General features: G+C 38.8%; 3 protein-coding genes across 3 annotated transcripts; 2 read left to right on the top strand and 1 right to left on the bottom strand.

The window, feature by feature from the left end:
- Positions 1-1,316: 1,316 nt before the first annotated feature.
- On the bottom strand, positions 1,317-9,421 carry fam167aa (family with sequence similarity 167 member Aa). Its single transcript, XM_017721405.2, has 4 exons — positions 9,281-9,421; positions 5,606-5,772; positions 3,983-4,368; positions 1,317-3,420 (listed from the first exon to the last, which is right to left on the bottom strand). Exons 2-4 carry the CDS (start codon positions 5,628-5,630, stop codon positions 3,157-3,159), a joined length of 675 nt encoding a protein of 224 aa, XP_017576894.1. The 5' UTR covers positions 5,631-5,772; positions 9,281-9,421; the 3' UTR covers positions 1,317-3,156.
- Positions 9,422-10,038: 617 nt separating this feature from the next.
- Positions 10,039-16,387, top strand: enpp4 (ectonucleotide pyrophosphatase/phosphodiesterase 4). Its single transcript, XM_017721408.2, has 4 exons — positions 10,039-10,210; positions 10,910-11,770; positions 11,931-12,101; positions 13,621-16,387. The coding sequence occupies exons 2-4, from the start codon at positions 10,936-10,938 to the stop codon at positions 13,989-13,991; spliced, it is 1,377 nt and encodes a 458-aa protein (XP_017576897.1). The 5' UTR covers positions 10,039-10,210; positions 10,910-10,935; the 3' UTR covers positions 13,992-16,387.
- A 3,413-nt stretch (positions 16,388-19,800) lies between these two features.
- Positions 19,801-25,586, top strand: clic5a (chloride intracellular channel 5a). Its single transcript, XM_017721419.2, has 6 exons — positions 19,801-20,097; positions 22,196-22,305; positions 23,190-23,315; positions 23,409-23,515; positions 23,679-23,860; positions 23,992-25,586. The coding sequence occupies exons 1-6, from the start codon at positions 20,044-20,046 to the stop codon at positions 24,154-24,156; spliced, it is 744 nt and encodes a 247-aa protein (XP_017576908.1). The 5' UTR covers positions 19,801-20,043; the 3' UTR covers positions 24,157-25,586.
- Positions 25,587-25,905: the final 319 nt, after the last annotated feature.

A 25,905-nucleotide genomic window follows, 5' to 3' on the forward strand; every position in this document is an offset into this window, starting at 1 on the left:
GTGTAAGAGATTCTCATGGTTGATTTTAATATCAGATACATGTTGAATCAGTTCGAGTTGATGTGTCCTTTTTGTTTACAATTTTATACATCATCTGAAGTTATTTATTAATGAGAATATTACTGTACAGGTTCCATTGATGAACAAGATACAAATGTACACATCAATGAATAATTTTGTATCTTTGTCATTTTAATACATTAAAAATGTTGTGACCGAAATGAAGAAAACAATATAAACATTTCATTTTCCTACCATTGTGAGTGACGGGTTTTCTTACACATCACACTCTGAGAAATAGACAGTGATTCATTGGATACTGTGAATCAGCAGTTGTTCCTCCTGGCCTTTAGGTGGTGCCATGTAACTTGTGCTTCTGAATTGGTTATCTGGGTTATAGGATGCCTACAACTCCGATACCTTTATATATTCACTTTAAAGGACTACAATGGAAAGTCATAGTCACCATTACAGAGCATACATCATTGCCTCACTGGCATAACGTCTAATGCGACTCTGAAATAAATGCAAGTTACAACATGTTCTGCAATAGAAACCATACTGTGTTTGATGAACTAGCATAAGGCGTATGGAGCGATAATGGAAAGACATTCATTTTATGTATTTATGTTTCTTCTTGCTAATCAGAGTTCAGCTTGTGGGTTTAAGTACAGAGATGTTCTAGTGGCCCAACCATGTGAATGATGTGGCTCTGGGCATGCTGCCACACAAGGTCATAAGTTCAACAGAATACTGCCTATTTAGGCTATAACTTCAACTCTTTATCTTTGTAGCCTGTTATCAGGTTAAATATCCACTGTCAGAGATGTCAAGGTGATCCGCATCTCTGTATGCTTCAGTCAGATGGAGTTAACATCAGTAACTGCCTCAGGCAAATGACACATTTTACATATTTCAACATCTCAGTCACAATTCAGTCCTAGCCTGAGCTCTGTTGTGTTGAGCTGTGTAAGGTTAGCTGAGTGACTAGCTTTTGGAGACTGCAAGTCTGTTTTCTAATCTCCATGAAACAAAGAAGACAGCACTGATGTTGAACAGGTTCTGAGCTAAAATTAGAGACACTCATGTCGTCTCGGAGGCCAAACGAATGGCACGTTCTCTCAATGGCAGCAAGTAATAGCATTAGCAAACAAGTATAATAGCACAATCTAGCACTAAAACATGACCATATTCATAAAAAAGAAGAACTGAAATTTTGACCTACATTTGTCTGGTTGCACAGGTACATCCTTCTTCCCTTTTTCATGCATCTGACTGACCCCGACACGCAGAAAACAGACTCGAACACAGCAAGCTGGGCGTAAGCCAATCCACAGGGCCTCAGCAGCAGAACAGTTTAATGCTTTATAGCTCTTTTATAGGTGTCTTACCGCTCTCAGCTATAAGAGCATTACCATATGAAAATTTAAATAGAATAGATCATGAACTAATGTTACATACACAAATGATGTTGAAAATGTGCACACTGTGGAAGCTTTTACAACCAATGTTCCTCATTGAATAAAGCAAAGACAATAAGTTGAGTGCACACGAAAGCTGTATAAATAAGGCATTTCTATAAGATAACTGATATTATAAAATTCAAACCAGAAATGAATATACAAACACTCTTCAGTCAGATAAGGCGGACTACAAAGTTTCAGGTTTCTTAACCATCTAGAACTGAATGATTCACAGTTATTGAATGTTCAAACTGGAAGCCTCGCAACGTCATAAAGTACATTTCAGTGTGTAATCGACATTTACTAACAGGCAACAATGGCTTTAAAAAATGACAATTCTGTAAATAATCACAATCTTTTAGTCATTGTGCATTTCTTTCTTGATATGTAGGCTTGAAAGAACATATGAAAGAACACCTTGATTGCACAGAGAATGGATTTGTCAGACATTTAAAGGGTAATGCCTTCTACTTGCGTTATACTCCGCCTATTCAGTCATGTACCACTGAACTACTAGTTCACTTTATACAAAGAGTTACAAAATTCCTAACAAAATATGCTTTGGATCTACTATCTCACTAGTAGTGGATTAATTGGATAACAAACAGCTATTGGAGTCTTTTTTCATGTGAAAACACAGCTAATAGTCAGGCTATCACTAAAACATCAAGTAGGAAAAGGATATGGGGCTTGTGTGCAGCAGTCCACCAACAGGATACCCTTTTGTCCCACCATAAGTGTTGAAAAAATACATGCACAGAACCTTGAATATATATATTTTTTACAAAAATAAGTCACATGTTCTTTAATGGACATTTGCATTATTAGCCTTTTAAGTAATTTGAATTAGCTTCCAGTATCTGCACAGCCCTATTACCAGAACCTATTTACTCTGCTAAAGGAATAGAAAAAACAATAGGCTAAATTTCATGATAAACAAGAAATCATTAAGATTCAAGATTCAAGAGTTTAATTGTCATATGCACAGCTGAACAGGCAGTTACACTGTACAATGAAAGTCTTACTTTGCAGTTCCTCTATTCACCAAATATAATCTTAATATAATCTTAGAAGAAAATAGAAAAAATAAAAATATATGAGAATTAAGAGCCTCTCTAAGAGCATGGCCAGGGGAAAAGTCCACAGAAATTCTCCACAGAATTAACAGGTTTCAGTAACAGGGATGTAGTTATATTGTGGGACATAACGTAGATGTATAAGTATAAGATGTATAAGTTTTTAATAGCTCTGTCCATTTACTTATTGCAAATTTATGGTTGGAAAAAAACAGGTGCTCTGTTGGTGGAATGTCTCATATAAAACTGCAGACTACACTCTCAGAAATAAAGGTCCGAAACAGTCACTGGGGTGGCAGTTACATCTCAGTAACTTTATTCAGGGAACATAACTGTACCATAATCCATTAAAAGTATATTTTCTAAGTTATACTGACTCCACACACCCCGTCTCATCTCCTGGCTTTTTGTTGTTGCTCTGTTTTGAACCATTAGGTTATGAAAGGTTACAAACATGTACTTCTTACCTGGCATATATGTATTTATGGTCTACAAATGGACCCTTGTTGTACCTTTAATGGCACATTTACATTGTGTTTGTACCTTGATGAATGAAAAATGTACCTGCACAGTACCTTTATTTCTAACAGTGTAGTCTCAGCTTCCCCCCATGGCTGCTAGCATAGGGAGAAGCGGCGGGAGTTGATGTTCATCTTTGTGATGCCAAGGAGTTTGAGTGGTGCTGAAAGGCTGAATCCAGAAGCAACAGGACCATCACAGAGCAGCTCCAGCATTTCATCCCGCTCCTCCAGTTCAAACGTGGCGTCGTTCAGCATCTTTCGATGCTGGTTACATGCCTGTTCAATTTTCAGCTTGTTAAGATCACTGTGCAGACGCATTAACTGGCGTGCTAGCTGCTGGTCCTGCACACGCATCTCTCTCTACAGTGAACAGTACAAAAAGAACAGCAACAGAAGACATGAGACATGAGAGGTAGCATATATGAAAAACCTGTACATTTTCTGAATTTGCAGAAGACCATGGTTTACCATGTAGTAGTAGACAGGCCATATGCTACATTAAGAAGCTCCAGCATTTACAGGGTATCATTAATGTCAAGCACTGTTCATGCATAGCACTTTTTTTACTCCCTGGTGGGCATCTTCACAACTTATTTAAAGAGGTGTTACTCTGATAAAGTGAACATTTCACACTTAATAGACAGTTATTGTTGTACTGTAACAGCCACAGCATCAAATGTACACTGTTCATATGCTTACATAGGGTGTGTTTTGGACCTTTTTATTTCCCCTACATGCAATTTTGGCCAGCAAACATACATTTGTGAGATGTTGCTTGTGTGGGATCATGTCAGTTTCCTTTCTTTTCAGTGATGCGCACAAAAGTTACTTCAGTGCTAACTGATGCCCCTTGTATGTATGCAAATTTAGTTACAAGCCGAGGTGCTTTGCTACTAAAAACAAAGCTGTATGAACAGCTCACCAGCTCTTTCTTGAGCCATTCCAGTGCCTCGCCAATACTTCCAAACCCCTTCAGGCTCTCAGAAGGGTGTCTTTGTCCCTGGTGCACTGTAAAATTCAGTGAGGGCTTTGGCCACTTCAGAGAACTCCAAGCTCGTAGCTGCCCTTCTTTAGCAGCCACTGAGGCTTCCAGGCCTTTAACTCTGTGAGTTTCTAGCTGAGCCCTCCATTCTAAGTGCGAAGGCCTTCTTGGCTCCAGATGTAGCTTCTCAGCCAAGGCCTTCAAACTGGCAAGATGGTCATCCTGAGTCACTGCGACACAACTGTTCTTATCTGGATCATTTGTCATCGCCACTGTAGTGGGGGGGGTTGGTATGGTCGTCATCGATAATCTGGCCAACATAAAGGCTTATGGAAATGTTTAAGAAAAAAAATGAAAAACAATCAAAACACATAGATGTCCGCAATTAAATACAAAGACAATTACAGTTATCAGTATTGTTTGAACCACAAATGATACTTACACATATTTTTTCCAAGTTGTATTTTTATTTTATTCATACTCTGAGTTGCCAGTTTATTAGGTATTAGTGAATGATACATGACAGTTGGCACATGGTGTGCTGGTTTCAGTATCTCTCAAAGTGCTATTGTCCTGAGCTTTTCACACATAATAATTTCAAGAGCTTGCCAAGAACAGTGAGATAAGCAAGAACGTACCAATGATCGGTAATCTAAGGGACGAAAACAGCTGATGGGCCAGAACCATGCAAATCCTAATTCAATGTTTTGAATACAGCACTTATTGGACTTTGGCTTTGTTAGAACAGAATGGAGTGAACAGCTGAGGATCATGTTGGGTGCTGTCTTCAGGGGAGCATTTAAATAGGTACAGAAGTTGGCCAGGTCCATTTTGCATAACGCTGAAGGGAAGATCCACATTTAGTGCAAGTATTATGAGCACATAAAGTCATACTGTTTGGTGTCAACAATACAGGCTAGTTGTAGCAGTGGGATTGTGTGGGGAATGCTCTCCTGGCACATAAACATAAACAAGAACATAACAGCACGTTTTCATTTTCAGATTGCACATTCAATTGCACATTGTTGGGGAGAGACGTCTTCCCATTTCTGTTTTTCTGTTTCTGAAACACACAAATATTACATTGTACTGTTGAAAGCTGGTTTCTCTCAAGCATCATTTACTGAGTGGAATGAAGCAGACTCTCTTGCAGTATTTTCTTGTATTATACCATGTCCATTCTTCCTTCAGTTTTCTTTCCTGTCCCTGCTGATGAAAGGCATAGTGCCAGCACCATACTTCTTAGTTCTTGAGGCTTGGGCAGGGTTAAGCTTGAGCCATGTATAACAGTTTGAATTATGGCCAAAAAGCTGTACTTGGCAAAGCTTGCTTGCAAGATTACACAGATGAAATACAAGTTTGCAGAGCACAAGACTTGGAATCCTTATAAACGCAGAGTTTTTTTCAATGTTTTATTTCTTTAAAAAATCTGCAGGAAACTTAATTTGGCCTAGCATATGAGTTCACAACAAAAATACTGATTTAAAAAATATGTGTAAGTTTCATTTGTTGACAGCGTTCAGGGGGTTTGACTACTTCTGCAAGAGTATTTGGGGTAATTACCTGAACTAAAACAACTGTGTATCATTAATTTTAGAAACACAGATGAGTGGTTGTCTTCTTCACATTGGCAATGAAATGTCACTCTTTTAGTTTTCTCGCTGATTTATGGATGACGAAATGCACGTGTATGCATCCATTCAGGAACCCATGGGAAACTTGCTTGCCATCTAGTAGAAAACAGAAAGAAAAATGCATTAATAAACTTTAACATGAAACTGACGACGGGAAAGTATGGAGACATAATGGACAGAGTTGTTGTAAACTGTGGTCACATGAGTTTCTGTATAGAACAAGAAACCAGTCCATTGTAAGGAAGGTCTTATGACCTTTATCAATTACTGTGACAAACCCTGAATGAATGTTTCCATTGTCGAAAAAAAAGGTTGTGTAAGCGACAGCTGAAGAGTGCAGGTTGCAGGAAAGCTGCCAATAATGTGTAGTTGTTATTCAAACTGTCTGTGTGTTTCCCAAACAACCTTCACTGTTCACAGCACTATGACGAAATTTCACATGAACTGGGTCAGGGAGGCCTTTGAAGGCCATGTACAGAGCCTATCACTGTCACTTAATGATGATTTACTGAAAAAGATTTTATGACTATATGATTAAAAGTAAACAAATACTATTATCAGGAAATGTAATGGAAATGGTTGAGTTTCCTCGAGTGTTTGGCTAAGGTTTACTGGTTCCTGAGGCACTCTGGAGGAAGGTGAACAGTGAAGTAGGACACAGCAGCTGCCTGCTAAACTGGGAACCCCCTGAGTCTGGCTAGTCTCGTCATCCCTCTAACCCTCATCTCATCAGTAACGAGAGTAAACAGAGCGCTTCTGATCTAAGGGGACAGAGAGTCTTCATCTTATTAATATGAAGATACTAAAATGACAAATTCCAGGAAGATTCCCAGTGTAACACTCAATCCAAATTCTAAGCCCTGTTTCTGTGTGTAAACAAGGAGAACACTGTCATATTGACATTTGTCAGGAAGTTGTATGCTGACTGTTATTACACGAACAAACACTTGTCTAAAAATAACTCATGCCACAAGCAGTCAAACAGAAAAACAGCAGCACTGTAAGCCATTTCTCTAAAATAAAACCCACTGTGAAGCAGAAAATGAGCAACTTGCTTATTTTTGCTATTATAACAAAACCTTGTTTCTCTGAAGTGGTAGCTTAGTAGAAGGAAATATTGGTCCTCACAAAGAGAAAAAAATGTCCTTGCTTTTTTTTTTAAATTAAAGTTTGATGTAGTATGTAAACATTGTCTCTAAATGTACCATTCCCTCCCAGGTTCACACGTTCCATATATGGAACTATATGGAATTTTCAACATATCTGCCTATTCAGCCTGCAGCAGTTTAGCTCCATCCATTCATGCTGAAGTTACAAAGAGTGTTTCAACCTAGACCGGCAAAATACACAGCAGCCAATCCGAACATAGGTGACTTATATACATATATCAGCCTTAGAGGTGCAGTAAACAAAACTGCCTGTTTAATTCTAAGGGATAAGCAGATGTTGAAATATGGTCATGTAAAAATGAGTTATAATATATGGCCATTATGCGTTATTATAAATAAAAGCCCAAGAAAATTGGCCCATTTGTCATACATTGTTCACACAATGTAAGCTGGCATTTTCAATTGGTTAAAAAAATCAATAAACCCAATGACAGCAAAGTTACATTTATTTTCTAAATAAACAACTGTATTTTAGGAACTGCTCTGGAATGGCTCTGTCTGTCCCATGTGAAGTTATTCATGGCAGAGATTCCAAGTCCTACTGAGCTGGAAGAGAAGTGACTTTTGGAAAGGAAGGCCTGTCACTGCTTGCTGAGGACCACACAGCTCCTGGACTCCATCCACACACAGCTCCATGCAGCAGAAAGAAAAGCCTTAAAAGCTTTTTCAGGAGAAAAAGATAACTTACATAACTTATCCAAGTGACTTCAGAATGACTATGACACTTTTTAAAGCTTCTGCGAATCTATAATCCTGTCTTCAGTTGCACTATATTAGAATAATGTAACTACACACTTCAGCATAGAAATATAATTGTTGAACCAGCCATATCTGATAATGTACATGTGAGAGTCTTATTATTCCTTTAGCTTAGTGTATTCACTGAATGCTAATGTGCATTTCTGTATTTAGACTAAGTGTTAACAGAGCTGGCAAAAGCACAGCAGAAGAGCTGCATGTAACCCGTCACAGCTGACACTTCTTGGAGAGAGTGTGTTTCTCAGTTGCCATAGTCCACAAAGAATGGCAATATTGTAAGCAGTGAATTGCCATGACATGAAATCTATAAGGTGATGGCAAAACACAAGCAGCAGGACAGAGGCATTTCTGACATATCTTGACAACAATTTTTGACATCCAGTTACATTTATTCATTGTTATTTTTATCAAGCACAGTCTGGCACCCTGCAGTCTGAGAGATGAATGGAAAAAATACATTAATATGATGTACAACATTTAAAAATAATAATAACAACATTATATATATATATATATATATATATATATATATATATATATATATATATATATATAAATTAAACTGCCTCACACTACAGAAATACTGCAGACTACTGCTCTCTGAATTCAGTCTGTTGAAAAATGACCTCATATTTGATGGAATAACAGTGCCCAGTACACACCTGCAGAATATACCAAAAAGATACTGTGTGTGGCAGTGCTAAAAAAAAAAAAAAAAGACCACACACAACCACAAAACCCACACCTGCCATCTGCCACCTCTGACCGTGTGTGCCACCTGAAATGTTCCAACAGCTAGCTCACTTCCAGCAGCATTAGAGAGTAATACGAACATGGAGCTGTGAAACTATCTGTAGTCAGGGTTTGATTTGAGAGGGAAAGCAAGTTCTTCGTTCAAGAAAAAAAGAGAAAGAAAAGGAAAAAATCACCCCCTTCGAAAAAAACACCATCCCCTCTTTCTGTCCCCTTTGGACTAATGCCAATATTGTCTAAGATGCCTAAATGTCTAAGACGTCTACTGTGGCTATTTTAATTCCATCCATGTCTGAGAATTACAGACCATGTTGCCTTTCATGTGGGAAATGTTCCGAAGTTCACCAAGTTCACAAAAAGAAAACACAAAGCTGTGCTGTTTATATTCATCTTTGGCTGCAGATGATAACCCAAAATGGGCTCAAATCCCATGGTACTGAAAAAGAATGATTGCTGCTATCTATACTCTGACTAATCAGTATGAGTATGAGAGATATCTGAAATGAAAAAGCAAGAAATAAAATAAACAAAAAAATACACCTACACCTGCATAGCCGCTAGCTTACCACAATAATCAACTGTTTACAATATGACCACTGTGGGTAGTACTGATTTATATTTCAGGAAATCCAATATAAAAGCACTACCCACCCCACCCCACCCCCACAAAACCACTAACAGTATTTTCTCATAGGCTGTATTGCTGCATGTATCCCTGCCACAGCACTATAGCACTGGCAGAGGCCATCTAAATGCATTAGTCTTTATAGCCCAGTCTGAACAGGTTGGTTTCTGCTGTACTACAGACAGTGCAGCATAATGCTGTGGGCTGGGTCCTGCCGCATCGTCTCTCTCTCTCTCTCACACTCACACACACTCACATACTCACACACACAAGGACAGAATAAACCGGCAGCTCCTACCTTCTCTCTCCCTGACTTGAACTGAGCATCAGCACTGTGCGCTGTCAGGCTCTCTCTGCTGGACAGATAGACAGACAGTGGGTGAGAGAGGGAGAGAGAGAGAAAGAGAGAGACCCTCTTTGGTGGGGGTGTGGTGGCTGCTGGTGGTGGTGGGGAGGTGGGTATGTGCTGGGGGTCTGCCAAGACACTGTCACACATTTGGGAAAAAAACCTTATACACTTCCGGTTGGGTGGCTAACTGTTAACATTAGCTAACAGCTAACAGGTTCTCTTCACTGGTGAACTGCACATTTTAACTCATTTAACCATGTCTGCACCTTTGGAGTAGCAACTATTTCTATTTATTACACACATAAAAACCAAATATCTTAAACATTAGTCCTTCTGAAAAGCCTTTATCAAATTATGCCTTTTATTGTGACTGTATCTTGGGTAAAAATTATTTTTAACCTAAAATGTTCCATCTAGGCTAAAATCTGTACCCAGTGTTCAGGAACGACATATGAATATCAGACGTTACTTAGAATGAATTTTTCATTCAATTTATTTTCAACTGCATCAAAAATGCGACAAACTACCTTAACGATGAAGTATGACCTTAAAATCTCCTAAATAACCAAATTCCTCCTCTTGTGCTGTTCTAGCTCACAGCTCGGCTCAGAGTTTATCACGGGGTTTGAAGCACCTGCCTGTCTAGTGGGCGTCTCCTCTGGAGGAGCGAAATATTCTGATTGGCTGTTCGACCTGTCCATCTAATTTCTACATTCCGCGAAGGATATTTTTGAGGAAGCGAGAAACCGGGTCATAAAATGTGTGAAAATGTGTGGTAGTTGCTCGTTAATTTCGGGATAGAACCGTCGTTTTAGTTTGCAGGCGTAGTTTGGGTGAATATAAACGCAGTTTACGCTGTGGTCGGACGTGCTGTGAGAGGTAGGTTACACTCTTTCTCCGTGTGTTTGTAGCTTAGCATCGCCGGCGTTTCATATTGATGAGCTAATCGTGTTGAGCCGCAGCGTTTTCCTCTGATGGTCGGGATGGTTGCCCAGAGCGTTGACTGGTTCAGTGCTGTATTTGTCCTTAGTTAAGTTGCAGTTCTCTAACTCAACGTAGACTGACAGAAGGAAAATGATAGTAGAAAGGCCTTTAACTTTGCTACCACACAACCGAAAATGAAGTTAGTTAACGCTACTTAGTCATCCAGCAGCGCTTACTTATCTGTCTTTACAGCACTGGCCGTAACTGGGCGATAGGTAGTTAACTTAACATTTCTAGTTAAGGTTTGGGTTTAGCTAGTGATCTGAACAGAGCTTCAGTTTCAGTTAGCTAGAGAACTGCCAGGCACCTGCTCAACAGATTAAACTTTTAACCACAATAGTGTCCCTCTTTTCCTGGAAAACTCTTGGAATTTACACTAATCTAAAGATAAGTGTTCATGCAGCTAGTTAACAGCAACTGTGCTGACATTTATATAATGCAATTCCCATAAGAAGTTTTCAATTTTTTTACGGCAGATTTTCAGTGTGTAGTAATAATTAGATTAACCTTTAGCCAGTGTAGAAGCTAAAATAGTCAAAATTATGCTGAAAAAAATTTCTTGATTCAACTTCAAACTTTTTTTTTTCTTTCCAGGAAAGGAGGCTTCGACTCTTGTCAGGATGCATCCCAAGGCACTTCTGTTTGTTCTAGCAGCCTGTTATCAATCAGTCATCTCTGTAAATACAGGAAATGGAACACAGAAAGACTTTTCACCACTACTGCTTGTATCATTTGATGGCTTCCGTGCAGACTATCTGAACAGCTACACTTTTCCCCATCTGCACAAATTCTTTTCAGATGGGGTACTTGTTGATCAAGTCACCAATGTCTTTATTACTAAAACTTTTCCAAATCATTACAGTCTTGCTACTGGACTATATGCGGAAAGCCATGGTATTCTGGCCAGTCACATGTACGACCCATTAACAAAGAAGGATTTCACTCTTCACAATGATAGTGATCCTTTCTGGTGGAACGAAGCAACGCCAATTTGGGTGTCTGTGCAGGAATCTGGTTATAAATCTGTTGCTGCTATGTGGCCAGGAACGGACGTGATGATTCAAAACCGTACCCCAACACACTTCATGAAGTATAATGGAAAGGTGAGCTTCAGGGAGAGACTGGGAAATGTAACAAAATGGCTAAGTGAAGACGACTCTGTCAAGTTTGCAGCTCTGTACTGGGAGGAGCCTGACTATACTGGACACACCTATGGGCCAGACAACACCACAGAAATGGCCAAGGCACTGAAAAAGGTGGATGATGATGTAGGTTTGTTGATGGAGCAGCTCAACCAGACAGGGCTCTGGGGAAAGATTAATGTGATTATTACGAGTGACCATGGCATGGTTCAGTGCTCCCAAGGTAGACTTATTCAGTTGGACCAGTGTGTCAACCGCAGCAGCTACATTGTGGTGGACCTCACTCCAGTGGCTGCCATCATCCCTCTCATTGGTTGGTATTTGCCTTTAAAATAAATTAAACACATAACAGCATCTTGATTTCTGTTCCATGCATTTTAGTAATTACTAAGACTAAATGTCACTTATCTTTATTTTATTCGAGCTCCAGTTTTGGTTATGCTTATATGTAATTCTTCATTTTTGGTTTACAGAACCCTCAGATTTATACAAAAAGCTTAGCAACTGCAATACTCACATGAAGGCTTACATGAAAGATGCAATACCTGACAGACTACATTATAAAAACAACGAGAGGATTCAGCCAATTATCTTGGTGGCTGACGAAGGTTGGACGATTGTCCAGCAAGGTGGCCTCCCACGATGTAAGTGTATAATTTGGTACAGTTCAATAAGTTGTATTATCCTTTGTGTCCTTACAGTGCAAAGCGTTCTGCTCTGATGTTTGTTTATACTAGTACAAATACTTCAATGTTAAACACAATTTACGATTCTGAAGTCAAGATTGTTAGATTTTTTTAAAATGTTATCTGTTAGATTTAACTGTATTGTCATTATGCAAAGTACAGGTACAGAGCCAATGAAATGCAGTTAGCATCTAACCAGAAGTGTAAAATACAGTATTTATTACATATCACTTACAGGAAAGTAACTGGGCAAAGCAGTGCTGCGGTTACAGTATATACAATTGAAGACAGTGGAGTAATAAAAAAAAAAAAAAAAAGGAATGTTGCAAGTATATAAATAGTGTGTATATATATATATATATATATATATATATATATATATATATATATATATATATATATATATATATATATATATATATACATACATATGTTCTGAGTGTGTGGAGAGAATGCAAATCTAGGTTGTGTGTACTGAGAGCAGCATATGTAAATTTATGTATGCACAGTAAAAACATGTACAGTAACTGTCTGCAGATATGAATAGTGCAGTAATAGACTATAAAATATAAAGAATAGTGATTCTACCGAGCTCAAACTATATACTACACAGACTGGTTTATCGAGCGATCCCTCACAGAGTAAAACCCACAAAATTGCAACTCCTGGAACTTATATACACTCACTGGCCACTTTATTAGGTACACCTTGCTAGTAAAAGGTTGGACCCCCTTTTGCCTTCAGAACTGCCTTAATTCTTTATTCTAATACTTTCACAACAAGGTGTTGGAAACATTCCTCAGAGATTTTGGTTTGTTATTTGAGTTACTGTTGCCTTTCTATCTCGAACCAGTCTGCCCATTCTCCTCTGACCTCTCACATCAACAAAGCATTGTCGTCCACACAACTGCCGCTCACTGGATATTTTCTCTTTTTCAGACCATTCTCTGTAAACCCTAGAGATGGTTGTGTGTGAAAATCCCAGTAGATCAGCAGTTTCTGAAATACTCAGACCAGCCCGTCTGGCACCAACAACCATGCCACATTCAAAGTCACTTAAATCACCTGTCTTCCCCATTCTGATGCTCGGTTTCCTCTTCAGCAAGTTGTCTTCACCATCTCTACATGCCTAAATGAATTGAGTTGAGGCCATGTGATTGGCTGATTAGCTATTTGTGTTAACAAGCAATTGAACATTGTACCTAATAAAGTGGCTGGTGAGTGTACTTCATGAAGGAAAGTAATTTCACTGTGTACACAGTGAATCCTCCCTGCTCACATTTAACTCAGATAGCATGCACCCATATGTCTAGTTTTGATCATTGCCAGTGGTTTCTTCAAAAGATAACAAGTGAGAGACACTCTTAAGAGAGTGAATATCTTATTAACAGTATTCAATATCGATGCACTGTTATAAACTTTCAGTACTGTATTGAAATTTTTACACCTTTATTAATCATGCCCTGTCCTCTCACAGTAGGCGATCATGGCTATGATAACTCCCTCCGCAGTATGCACCCCTTCTTGGCAGCTCATGGCCCTGCCTTTCGTAAAGGCTATCGGAAGGAGAGCATCAACTCCGTGGACCTCTACCCCCTCATGTGTCACATTTTGGGCATCCCTGAGAAACCAAACAACGGCAGCTTCGCACACACACGCTGCATGCTGGTCACTGAGAAATGCACAGACCTGGCTGTAGTGGTGGGCATCGTGATCGGAGTTTTCATAGTGCTCACTACCATCACCTTCCTCTTCAGGCTGATGAAGAACAGAGAGCCATCATCATCACGACCATTTGCTCGCTTGGAGCTGCAGGAGGATGATGATGATGACCCATTGCTTGATTGAGCTGCTAAGTGTATTATGATAGAGGCATGCACTCTCTTGGATGGACGGCGTTTAGCTTTGTTCAGGCACACACAAGATGCTTGCCAAAGAAATGAAAACTCAGACAAGACAATCACGCATATTTTAGGAAGAGATGAAACAAATGATCTCTCATAGTGGAGGGTTCTGCTTTTTAGCTTTATTTGTGAAAAATGTAAAACGGCTTCCAATTCCTTATCTATGCATAGTACAAGTTGGCCTTTTACTAACGAAATAATTATAAAAATTAATTTAATCATTATATAATATCCAGGTAAAACCAGTTATAATTGACAGTTTTGTTTTTCTGATAAAGATACATAAAAAGGGTAGTAAAGGTATGTTAAGATGCTTGTAATGATGCTGGTTTTTGTTTCCTTGTTTTGTTTTTCTATTATATTGTGTTGGCTGCTCAGTATTTTCAGTGGATATGCAGCAATATGGCATGAAATTAGGGTTACAAATTTTGGCTAATTACTTGATTATCCGAGCATCATCAGTCGATGCGTTATTGTTAACTGCCCGGCCTGAAATCAAAGATGCACCTGCTCAGAATATCAAATCTAAAGCTGATCATTCAGGTTCTGAAATCTGATTGACTGAGCTGTGTTCAAAGCCATTATAAAATATTTAATATGGATACACTTAAAAGGACACACATCAATTGAATTCTGTATTAAGTGTTCCTTGTATGAACTGTGGAATGTGCTGATAGGTGGGGTCAGGCGTAAGCATGTATATGCAGTAATATTTTAAACCCTATTAAGCAAACTGTATATAAGAACTCAGTTTTGTTTTGACAACTATATGTTCATAATTATGACACAACTAATGTTGAAAAATGGTAGCTTTCTGTATTCTAAAGTTATATTTGCTACTCAAGCTAACTTACTAGCTAAAGTTAAAACACACATAATTTCCATGAGCAGGGCCAGCTTTCACTCAGTGTGCCTCAGTAGCTCTCGAAAGCCATCGCTGTTCACCACAACCTTCTCTGTAATTTTACACTTTCTCTCTGAGAACATGAACAAAATAGTTGTCTTTTTTCATTTGTGGATGTCTGTTTTCAATATGTTACCTGATGTGGTCTTGAACACCACTTCATTTTTCAGTAGGTGTGTCTAACAGAACCAATAGCCTATACCAGCTTAATGCATACAAACATCTTGAATGAGAAACCTGAAAAATTTAAATAGGAACTGTTGTTTATTGGGAATAACATGATTAATGACCTTTTTTTAAGCAAACATTTGTTTTTGTAGATTAACAGTTAATCACATACATCCCTGCACTGCCTGAAATTGATCCAATGTTTTATCAAGTCAATTAAAGGATAAATGTTTTAAGCCATTAATTGCATAGGCCTCAGGCCAATGTCAGATGCACTATAATGAATATTTTGTCTTCACTGGAGACCTTTATGATTGGCAACCTGTCTGTTCTCCAAAATGACTTGTTTTAAGTGCACTGAGAGCACAGTGATGTATTTTGTGTTCTGTTAAAGGTTTTCTGTCTTTAGGTCAGTCAGTTGAGTGTCTTATTTACCTGTGTGTTTATTACACTATGTTTTATTTACCTGTGCGTTATGCTGTGTACTGTAGGTCAGATATAATTTCTGAAGAATGCAGGGAATGCGTTTTTTCTTCCACTTCCTTTATGAATCCTGCTATTTAATTATAAATCTTGATATTTATGCTTATTTAGACACTGTGAAAGAAATTCTATTTTTCTATTTTGGTGGTACATAGTCCTTTTAATCATGGCATATTACTTGTTTTACAGGGCTCTTTGTGTTTAGGAATAATAAGGATTTTTTTTTTCCATTGTTAGATTTTGCTGTGTTGCTTTGTTGTGCCTTGTTGTTTATGGTAGTGGTGGAGTCTTTAAGTATCTGTTCATTGTTTCTCTGAAATGCATTTCAAATCAAGTCTTCCTGTAGTGCAGTATTTTTTGCGGTAATAGGCAGAGTTTGCACCGTAAGTACAACAGAATCTATGCAAAAGAACGATTATGTCAGGCGTCTTCTGAAGTTGGGTACTGATATGAACGTGTGGGAAAATAAAATCTTTATTTGTTTAAATAGTTGTTTTCTGGGTGTGACATTGGTTTTCTTGTGTTTAAGGCTGCTTAAGCTTGGAATGTCCTTAAAAGGGCATTAATTCATGGTATTTTTTAACTCAACCACTAGAGGGCACTTTCCAGTGGGTGATATTTAAAATGCCCTGTTTGATTCTGATCAAGTTGCATGGATATATAGTTTGATAGAAAGGTGGCTGTTGTAGTTTTACTGTGTAATATGTTGAAGGTGGGGTTCAGCCAGAATGTGTCCTAGCTTATGTTTATTTTGTGGTTCCTTTAATAAAATGAACTTGAAACTCCTTCAAGAATGTCCCTGCTTATTAAATGAAAGGACCCACTGTGTAATTCCACATGGTCACTGAAGTTTTATAAATCTTTTCAGTGAAGAGTTTTCCAATTCACAGTGAGAGATTTCTGTGATCAAGGCTGCAGAGCTCATTTGGTGGGAGTGCACTGTGTAGGGGGGTGAAAGGAGTTTGAGTTGAGTAGTGCTCTATATTTAGAGAAGACTCAGTGGAATGTCCCTGTTCTCTGTTCCAGCCCCAGCCCATAACCCACCACTGACTCACTCAGCATGGCCTGAGCTGCTGCTCTCTGTGTGTCTCCATGTCCAGGAGCACTGTGTTCTGTTCCTACCAAAAATGACAATAAATGTAAGTTGTTTACAATGTTCTTGCTGTCAGAAAAAAATAAAATAGCTAGACATGTAAAATAAGTGTTCCAAAATTACCTGGAATAAAATAAAATACCTTATAGTAAAACTTGAGAATATACTCAAAATATAAAATAATGTTTGCAAGTATGTTTATTATTTATTGGAAAGCAAAGTACTTCAAAAGAAAGCAAGCTGCCCCCAAACTTTCAATAGGAGGGGTATACAGTATTTATAGGACTGTTTGCAGATTGTTGCAGGTAGTGTTCACTTTACATCTCATTCAAGTTCTTCCAAAACTGGAATTTAAAAATCAACAGCATTTAAGAAAAGTAAACAGGACTTAAAGCTTTCGTCTTTGACAGAGAGGAGAAAGGCAAGCTACACTCTTGCTTCAGATCTGAAAAACTCCACAGGTGTTTCTGTCCATCCTTCCACTGTGAGAAGACAAGCATGGGTGTTGCTAGACCAATTTTAAGGGGGTTTAGCGCCCACCACCCCCTCAAATGTTATTTAGCATATTTAACTTTACAGGAGAAGGTAAAAACATACTCTACCTTTAATGTAGGTCAAAGGGACCAGACTTTTTTCCAAGCCACTTTAGATAATATTTGTTGGCCCATTCATCATGGAATTTACGCACAATATATAGGACCATGAGTACTTTCAAATTATGTCAAAAACTGAAAAACGACAAAAATGGATATACAAGATTTTTTTCCGACAGCAGCAATATAGAGAGTGAAACAGTGTTACACAGAGTGATTATATTCACCTACAATATCAATCTGTGGCAAAGTGTGGTCCGTTTAGATATCTGATATCGGATATCTGTTTTTTTTTTCCCTTTATTGTTTAACTCTATCTAGCTAACCTTAGTTAATGACTGGGGCAGTCATGGGCTGGAGGTCAGGGAACCGGCCCTGTGACTGGAAGGTTGCCTATTTAATCCCCAGAGCTGACAGCACATGACTGAGGTGTCCTCGAACAAGGCACCTAACCCCCTACCGCTCCCCAGGTGCTACGGATAGGGCTGCCCACCACTCCAAGCAGTTGTGCTCACTAGTGTGTATGTGGTGTTTCACTTCACGGATGGGTTAAACGCGGGGGTGAATTTGTCACGGTGGGACTAATAAGGGTCACTTAACTTAGTTAAGAGGTTTAATAAGGTTTAATGATAAGTGAGGTAAAGAAATGAGGCTAGGCTAACACTGACATTAGCTAACTAGCTGACAAGCCAATTAGTTTAACTTCATAGTGAGTGTGGGAGTGTAAACGAACATGAGGGATAGAAACAATGGTAGTGGCAGCTCTTTATATTCTTTTTTTTTAGATTTATCTTCAGTATTTGCCATATATTGTTTACAGTAAGTTATCATCAGTGAAAAGGATGAGGCAGAATTTGCTTCCTGTTCACCAGATTTTCCTGCTGCAGCATTTAAGGTGGACCGGAAAATTCAAACAAGAATGTGAAATGTCAAAATGTCATGTGAAAATGTCATCATAACACAGTTTTATGTCCCTTAATTCCTCAACCTGTAGATGCATATTAAGAGGCACCATCTCTGCTGAAAGTTAGTCAGATGAAACGATTTTTACCAGTTAAAAAATAATAGAAATTGATTGATTGTATTTCCTTGTGTAAATCTGAGTTTGTGTAAATCGGAGTTTAATAAAACGAATGTATCATTAAACACAGGAAGAGGGAGAGGATGAAGCTGAGGTAGACTGACAGGACTGAATTAGCAGATCTGATAGAGGTTAGAGATCAAGAAGAAAGTGAGTTTTGGATAAGCTGTCGGTTAAAATTAATACTGATGTTATTGAACTTAACTGAGAAAATATTTGTCACCCTGACCATGAAGGTCTGTCACCTAGATTATTAAACATGCCTACAGAGCAAAATGTAAAGTCATGCTCTTTCTAATCAAACCAACAGAGACTAAACTGATCTATAATCCGTGTGTTTGAATAATATACAGTATTTAGGACCTGCAGTTTATCTAAGAGAGAGGAGAGAGCGCTGCTTGACTTCAGCATCTTTGCTTGATCTGTGTCTGTTGTAAGTGGGTGGCTATAGTGTTTGTAATACAAACAATGAAGAGACAGATACTCAATGTAATGAATCAAAGCTGATGTACTTGATATCTTCTGGCTGTTGTTACTCTAAAAGTGCATTGTAAAATTTTGGGGCCATTAAAAATTGTCTTTGGGGACATGCTCCCAGACTCCCCAGTACAGGCTTAGCCCCTCTATCTATGAAACTCTAGTGACGCCCCTGAACACAACTCAGTTCTGTGGGTCTGAAAGGATGTGTAGCTGTCAAGAAGCCATTACTGAGAAAAGAAAATAGACAAAGAAGAAAATTTGTGAATGAAACAAAGAAGCTACTGGTGTTCTCAGAACAATGGACTGAGTCCAGACCTCAACATAATTGGATGTGTTTGGTATTACTTAGATTGAGAGAAGCAGAAAATGCAAATTCTAATACTGAACTTTGAAGGTGTGGAAAAACATCCCTGAAAATTTCTATGAAAAACTCAAAGTAAGTCTCCTGAAAAGCCAGGAAGCTGTGGACACAGTTTGGACGCAATGAATACTGACAAATGTGAGTTGTTGAGACTTCTGTGTAAATGCTTGTTGAATGTAAAGGTGGTGGTTGCACCATACTGCATAAGTTGTACTGTAGTTTAGCATTACAGGGGTCATATTTCGTATTATACTTGCAGCAGGTGAGCTAATCACATTTAGCTGATCATTTATCAGTCGCTGATGTAGCTTTTCCTCTTCAGTATTACTCACCTTTCATACAGTTCACGCTCTCTGGAACACCCCATGTGGATTTTCACACCAGGAGAGCAGGACATCACCAGCCTACGCCCTCAGGGTGACTCAGTTAAACAATTTTTTACAGGAAGGGTTGAAAAGTGATTGACCACAGGCAGTCCATAAAGAGTAGAGGTAGAGAGAGAGAAGAGGGAGTGGAAGTGACACTCAGAGCTCCTCCTCCGCTGGCTATTTTTGGCCTGACTGTGACTGCTTGAGCGTGTTCCCCCTGACAGCTACCTACAGGGGCCAAATCAAAACAAGCCTGCACCTCAGCTACACACTTTTTGTAGGGTCAAGACCATCACTATGAGCCAGCTGGGGTTACGGTAAGGTGCACAGGAGCTTCTCTGGCAGGCAGGCTTGTTCAATCTGAACACTCATCCCACCCAGGCAGGAGCTTACTACAGACGTAAGACGTACAGACTAGCATCTTATCTGGGGTGAGAGAACAGCCTTAAGTACAGTCTGAAACAAATGGCCTCCACAAATGAAGAGGATAAGGACCCTGACATTGAGCTGTTTGTAAAGGTAAGGATGCTAATGGCATGCTTGAACTCACTTTAGCTTAAAAGCTTTGCCAAAGCTCAATTTAAGTCACCTTTATTTACACAGCTTATTTTCAGACAAGCATCGCACAAAATGCTGTACGTTATAATCAAGCAATTTAAAAGGAAAATAGAAATAAAACAGAAATAGCTTTAGAATTCTTTGATAACCAGCATGGTAAAGCATGGGCCCACATCCAGGCTCTTGGAGTTGAAGGGGTTAATTAACACATGATTTTTCAAGGTTCAGAATGAAGTTCTGAGCTGGACAGGGTAGGAGTCTCAGTAGCGCTCTTTCTGCTCAGGAGCTGCACTGCCTCCTGAATTATTTCTCCCTGCCTATCGACACTCCACGCTCTAATTCCTCTGTGTACCTGCTGCACGAGGCTAAATCAGATCAGTGGTACATTCTATGGCTTGCTTTGCCAAGTTTGACTGAGGTGTTAATGCTTTTAGCTCAGATCATCCCTGTGATGATAGTGATAAACAACCAAAATATATGACTGCTGAAGAAAAAGTACAGTCTTATTAGCATTTAATGTGCTGTAATTATAAGATAATAATATATTCCTCAATACACTGTACACTATCAATGGTCACATTTACAGCAGCCCTTGCGTGACACCCATTGCAAGTTATAGTTATTGCCAATGATAATAGAATCATGCCTTAATATGCTATTATTTATTTCTTACATTGTTTATTGAATCAAGAGGATTATGTCAATTTTCAGTTGACATAAAATTTTTAATCATAATAAAATATGAGGTTTATTATTATGATATTCTTTATTAAAGTGTGTGCCATTTTTTGGAAAAACACTTTTGCCATTTTTTTTGACATTGAAGCAAACAGAAAAAGATCAATTAAGCATGTAAATCAGACGTAAATGTAATTTGTTGTGTAATAAGGCTAGATTTCAAAGGTAAAGGGTAGTGATTGTCCCTCAGGCTAGAGTTTCAGTGCTCACTTACTAACGGTTATTTTTACTAGAGGATCTATACATCTGTTCATGAACATCAAACGCTGAAATATATAGGAATACATAGCCATTGAGTGAAATTCTATCTTTACTTTGATCTTGGTTTAGTTGCTATCTCCAAAACCATTAAAGTGGGTAGCCTGACTAGAGCTAATGGCAGAATGACAGCTCGTTTAGGAGTGTATGGCTAAAAGGAAGGCTCCTTTCAAAAGAAAGTTAATGAATGTATTTTCCAGTGTTATTTTATCTGCGCTAATCAAAAGAAACTTGGACCTCTGAATCCCCTGAGATAACCCTTTGAAATCTTAGCGCACTGCATTTAAACTTGCGGTGGAAAAGTGGTAAAACAGCATTAATTGAAAGGGTTAGGATGAAGTCAAGCTCAAGGTTCTGTTGACAAGTCAGCCCCGAACCTTTTGGGCCGAGGGCTAATGAGGCAAGTAATGGAATTTCCATCAATAATTCAACTCAAGCCTGGATCCAGTGACCGGCTCAGCTTACTGGCCCAGTTTAATGCTGCTATTGGATAGCATGATCTCCTCATTTCAGTTATGGAAATTCAGTTGTGATTCTGATTGCTGCTTTGTTTGGTTTGTATAGAGGGAGCTTGCTAATTGCAACTGTACCAGCATAGACTATTAGGACAAAAGGTTCCATCTGATTCATGGAGCAGTGAAGGGTTTTGCAGGATGGAATAATCCTGTGTCTGGCTCTGTGACACTGACTCACATGTTCAGTTGTTTTGTTGTTGACATGCACTGTCTTAAGCTTTTCTTAAGGCTTTGTGATGATTCTAAAGAGGAGTAGACCATAATTGGGAATTGTAAAGATAACAAATACATTGATAAAACATATGATGTGCTTTTATGGTAAAAGGATGATTGCATACTTTTTCATTATTACAAAGTGTGATAATTTTATCATGATATAGAGTATGATTATGGGTCATTTTTAAAGGACTCCATTGTTGTCAACACATTCAACATACAGTAGCATGTAACAAATGAGCACTGTAATCTATGTACAAGACTCATTGGTCTTTAGTTGTCATACAGCATGAGATGAACTGCTGCTCTCTAACAGGTCGCTTTGCTTTCAGGCAGGCAGTGATGGAGAGAGCATTGGGAACTGCCCGTTCTCTCAAAGGCTCTTCATGATCCTGTGGCTGAAGGGAGTGGTGTTTAATGTCACTACTGTAGATCTGAAAAGGTAATGGCAAGCTGAAAAGTGAACGTGTGTGTTGGGTGGGTTGGGGTGCGGGGCAACAATAGGCCTGGTTGCATCATGTTTTAGCCATAATCATGCATCAGTATGCAAGTGTGCTCATGGCTTATGCTCATAAACATATTTATTGGCGTGATTGTGGCATGATCATTGTCATGAGGTATGATAATTGTCCACCACTATACCTGCTAAACATGAGTGAGTAAGCCACAAGTTGCACAGTTCCAGGAAAAGCCTTTAAGTGGTATTGAACATTTACATGAAGTGGGTTTCTCTTTGCCTTACAAGATTGATTTAATTAACAAAGCATTGTCTATTGAAAGGCCATTTAGGGAACTATATGTGGTTCTTCTATGGCATCACTCCAAGGAACCTCTCGTTTATGTCAAGTGATCACATTCACATCAGAAATGACATCAAGTGAAACCAAACCAGGCCATATTTCAGTACTTTCCATAGCAAAACCACAATAATGGATGACACCTTTGCATTTAACACCTGCTGTTTGTTCAGTGATGCTTATTTTGAGTGGTCCTTTTAGATGAAACATACACTTACATACAGACTCTCAGTAACGTCAAAAACATAGGAGGGTTAGGATTAGGTTTTGGGTTGAGATTAAGGCTAGTGTTAAGAATAGGGCCAGAGTGAGGGTTAGGCTTTAAGTGAGGTTGGTAAGGTTAGGTTTTGCGCAATGTAAGTAACATATTAGCAATACATCTAATTAATATATTTTCAGTACATCCACAAGACGTTTACTTCAATGTATTCCAGATGCTTCACTACTGCCACTTCACTACTGCTACTGATAGTTTATTAATCATCTACAAAGGACCACTCCAAATACAATTTTACCATTTGTTCTGTAGAAAACCGGCTGATCTCCATAATCTGGCCCCAGGAACACACCCACCCTTCCTCACCTTCAATGGAGAAGTACGGACTGACGTCAACAAGATCGAGGAGTTCCTAGAGGAGATGCTAGCGCCACCAAAGTAGGTGGTCAGGGTGGACATGACTGTTGCGTGAAGTGTGCGTTTGTGAAAGTTCAGTAATGCATTGTGCTGTATGACTTCCTTTCCCTCAAGGTATCCCAAACTAGCTGCAAAGAACAGGGAGTCAAACACGGCAGGAAATGACATCTTTGCTAAGTTCTCTGCGTATGTTAAGAACACAAAGCCTGAGGCTAATGCCAGTGAGTGTCTTTGACTGATTAAGGCTAATTACCACCTTTTAGTGACATGCTGTTGTGTTCCATGTAAAATGGCCTTCATGCTTCATCCATTGAGAAGCCTGCAGAAGGTGCACAAGTATTTCTGTGGCAATAGGATATGTCTGCTTTCTGTTTTGCCCTGCAGGCCTTGAGAAGGGCCTGTTGAAAGCCTTGAGAAAACTAGACAACTTCCTCAACTCCCCTCTACCTGAAGAGATTGATGCAGACAGCATGGAAGAGGAAAAGTGCTCCACTCGCAAATACCTGGATGGCAACGAATTAACACTAGCAGACTGCAACCTCCTCCCTAAACTGCATGTTGTCAAGGTAAGCAAGCTGTGATGCCTTCTAGCATTGCTAATATTCCTTTTTTCCTTTGTATAAAATACTACAAGTTTTGAGAGACCAAAAGTTCTTGATGATTTGATATACAATCCTATGGAAACTCTCATTTCCAGGTTGTTTCCAAGAAATACCGTAACTTTGACATCCCAACAGAGTTCACTGGAGTGTGGCGCTATCTACAGAATGCCTATGCACGGGATGAGTTCATCAACACATGTGCAGCAGACAAGGAGATAGAGCTGGCCTACCAGGATGTAGCCAGGAGACTGGCCAAATGACACCTTAACCGGATCATACTTCAATTATTCAATCATTTTCGTAGACAAAACTACAGTAAGACTCCTCTGGCTTTGAAAGAAGGTGTTGTGTTTAAGATTCACTCTTCTGTCAGGAGGGATTTTGGAGTTATCAGCTTTATTTTGTGTGTTGCCTTCAGGACTCCATATTGGATTGGTCCTTTAAATGCCCTAGATAGACTGTTGCCTGGTCTAACGCTGCCTGTGTACACTTTGCATGCTGTTGCCATTTTATTCCCCTTATGCAAGTGGCATGAATTTGTCTTATCAGCAACTCTGTAATGGGCTTGAGAATACACTGTGCCACTGAAATCATTTAAATATCTACTCTTATCATGCACTGCAGACTGTTTCAGGCAGGGCCATTTCTGAAACATATGGGACTCTAAGCGACATCTTACTTGTTGGACCCCCACCCTAATCATGTTATTCTGTGTTGGAAAACCTGATTTAAAAAAGACGTACTCATTTGGCCTTGTGGTGGCTGTTTCAGGGCCTTAAAGTGAACGTTTTACCACTTGAGAAATGGCCCTGGTTTCAGACTATACATATATTTGAGTTTCTATTGCTGCTACTCTATTCTACTTTCCTATACTCAGTCAAATCAGCAATGTTGAATGAAACAATGTTCTCCAGTGTCTGGTTTAAGTGTGTGCAAGTAAACTGGACTCAACTGAACAGTTTTTTAGTTCAGTGCTGGGGAATCTGCTCACATCATGAAGAAAAATGTGTTGTATCATGTCCTTAGACCATAAGTGTTTTGCATATGTGCAGTTTGGTCTTCACTTGTTTCTGTTGTGTTTCCTTGCAGTGTTCTGGGAACCTTTATATGAGATCAGAATGTATTTTGTTTAAAGTGAATGTATCCTAAAGCTGATACTTGCTATTTAATGTGCTTAATCTCATGTGCTGAACAGTATTGGATTTTGAGACTGAACTCTCACTAAGCTCAACTGTGTAAACTACAATCAGGCAAAGATTTGTGCAGGTCTACTTGGGAAAAGTCAAACAGTATAGACAACCAAACAGCATCATCTAGTGGTGGAAAAAGTGTAAAGTTAGGTTCTCTAAGTGCAGAATGTCCTCATGTTTCTCAAAGGTTATGAGGTTCATCATTAGCCATATTGTAAGCAATCAGATTGTGCATTGCATAATCAAGAATGAGACAGCTAAAAGCATGATTTTACAATAATGTCAATTGTTCATGTCCAGTCGTGTACTAAACCACTTGTGAATTAACTGACGTTTGGGTGTACATGGTAGTGCAAGATCTAATATTTATGATATAACCCAAATGACTGATTGAACTCATTATTGGATATTTCTCAGGTATTTCTGTACCTTAATGATTCTGCTAATGTAGTTCAACTCAATCCTCTTCAAATCGCAAATAAATCTATTTTTTTATGCTGTTTTGACAAGCACTGGTTTTTAATACAGCTCAGTGAAAATATCTACTTTCTTTCTTCATTTGTAGGATTTATGTTTAATCATAATAATAGATTTCCCTGTTTTTATGGTCAAACATCAAACATCTATGTTGTATATTCTCCTAAAGTTACATAGCTACATTCTAACTACATTAACAGGATAAAATAATAGGACATGCTCTACCCACCCCCAGTTCAACTGCCTGTCTGAAAAAACTCATCACTCCATCACATTTCCTGCTCTCCATGTCGGGTTGGGTTGACAGCAGAATAACATGTCTGCAGTGTTATATGTGTGTGG

Source organism: Pygocentrus nattereri, chromosome 10 (assembly GCF_015220715.1).
Source record: "Pygocentrus nattereri isolate fPygNat1 chromosome 10, fPygNat1.pri, whole genome shotgun sequence".
Classification (NCBI taxonomy): domain Eukaryota; kingdom Metazoa; phylum Chordata; class Actinopteri; order Characiformes; family Serrasalmidae; genus Pygocentrus; species Pygocentrus nattereri.

Bases quoted from the DNA above. Each gene is read 5' to 3' on its own strand.
- enpp4 (XM_017721408.2), top strand. From the start codon at position 10,936: ATGCATCCCAAGGCACTTCTGTTTGTTCTAGCAGCCTGTTATCAATCA. The intron at 11,771-11,930 runs GTTGGTATTTGC...TTTGGTTTACAG, and splicing joins TGCCATCATCCCTCTCATTG to AACCCTCAGATTTATACAAA. The intron at 12,102-13,620 runs GTAAGTGTATAA...GTCCTCTCACAG, and splicing joins GCAAGGTGGCCTCCCACGAT to TAGGCGATCATGGCTATGAT.
- clic5a (XM_017721419.2), top strand. From the start codon at position 20,044: ATGGCCTCCACAAATGAAGAGGATAAGGACCCTGACATTGAGCTGTTT. The intron at 23,316-23,408 runs GTAGGTGGTCAG...CTTTCCCTCAAG, and splicing joins GAGATGCTAGCGCCACCAAA to GTATCCCAAACTAGCTGCAA. The intron at 23,516-23,678 runs GTGAGTGTCTTT...TTTGCCCTGCAG, and splicing joins AAAGCCTGAGGCTAATGCCA to GCCTTGAGAAGGGCCTGTTG.
- fam167aa (XM_017721405.2), bottom strand. From the start codon at position 5,630: ATGATACACAGTTGTTTTAGTTCAG. The intron at 4,369-5,605 runs GTAATTACCCCA...CATTTCCATAAG, and splicing joins ACACAGTTGTTTTAGTTCAG to CCTTTATGTTGGCCAGATTA. The intron at 3,421-3,982 runs GTGAGCTGTTCA...TGTTCACTGTAG, and splicing joins AATGGCTCAAGAAAGAGCTG to AGAGAGATGCGTGTGCAGGA.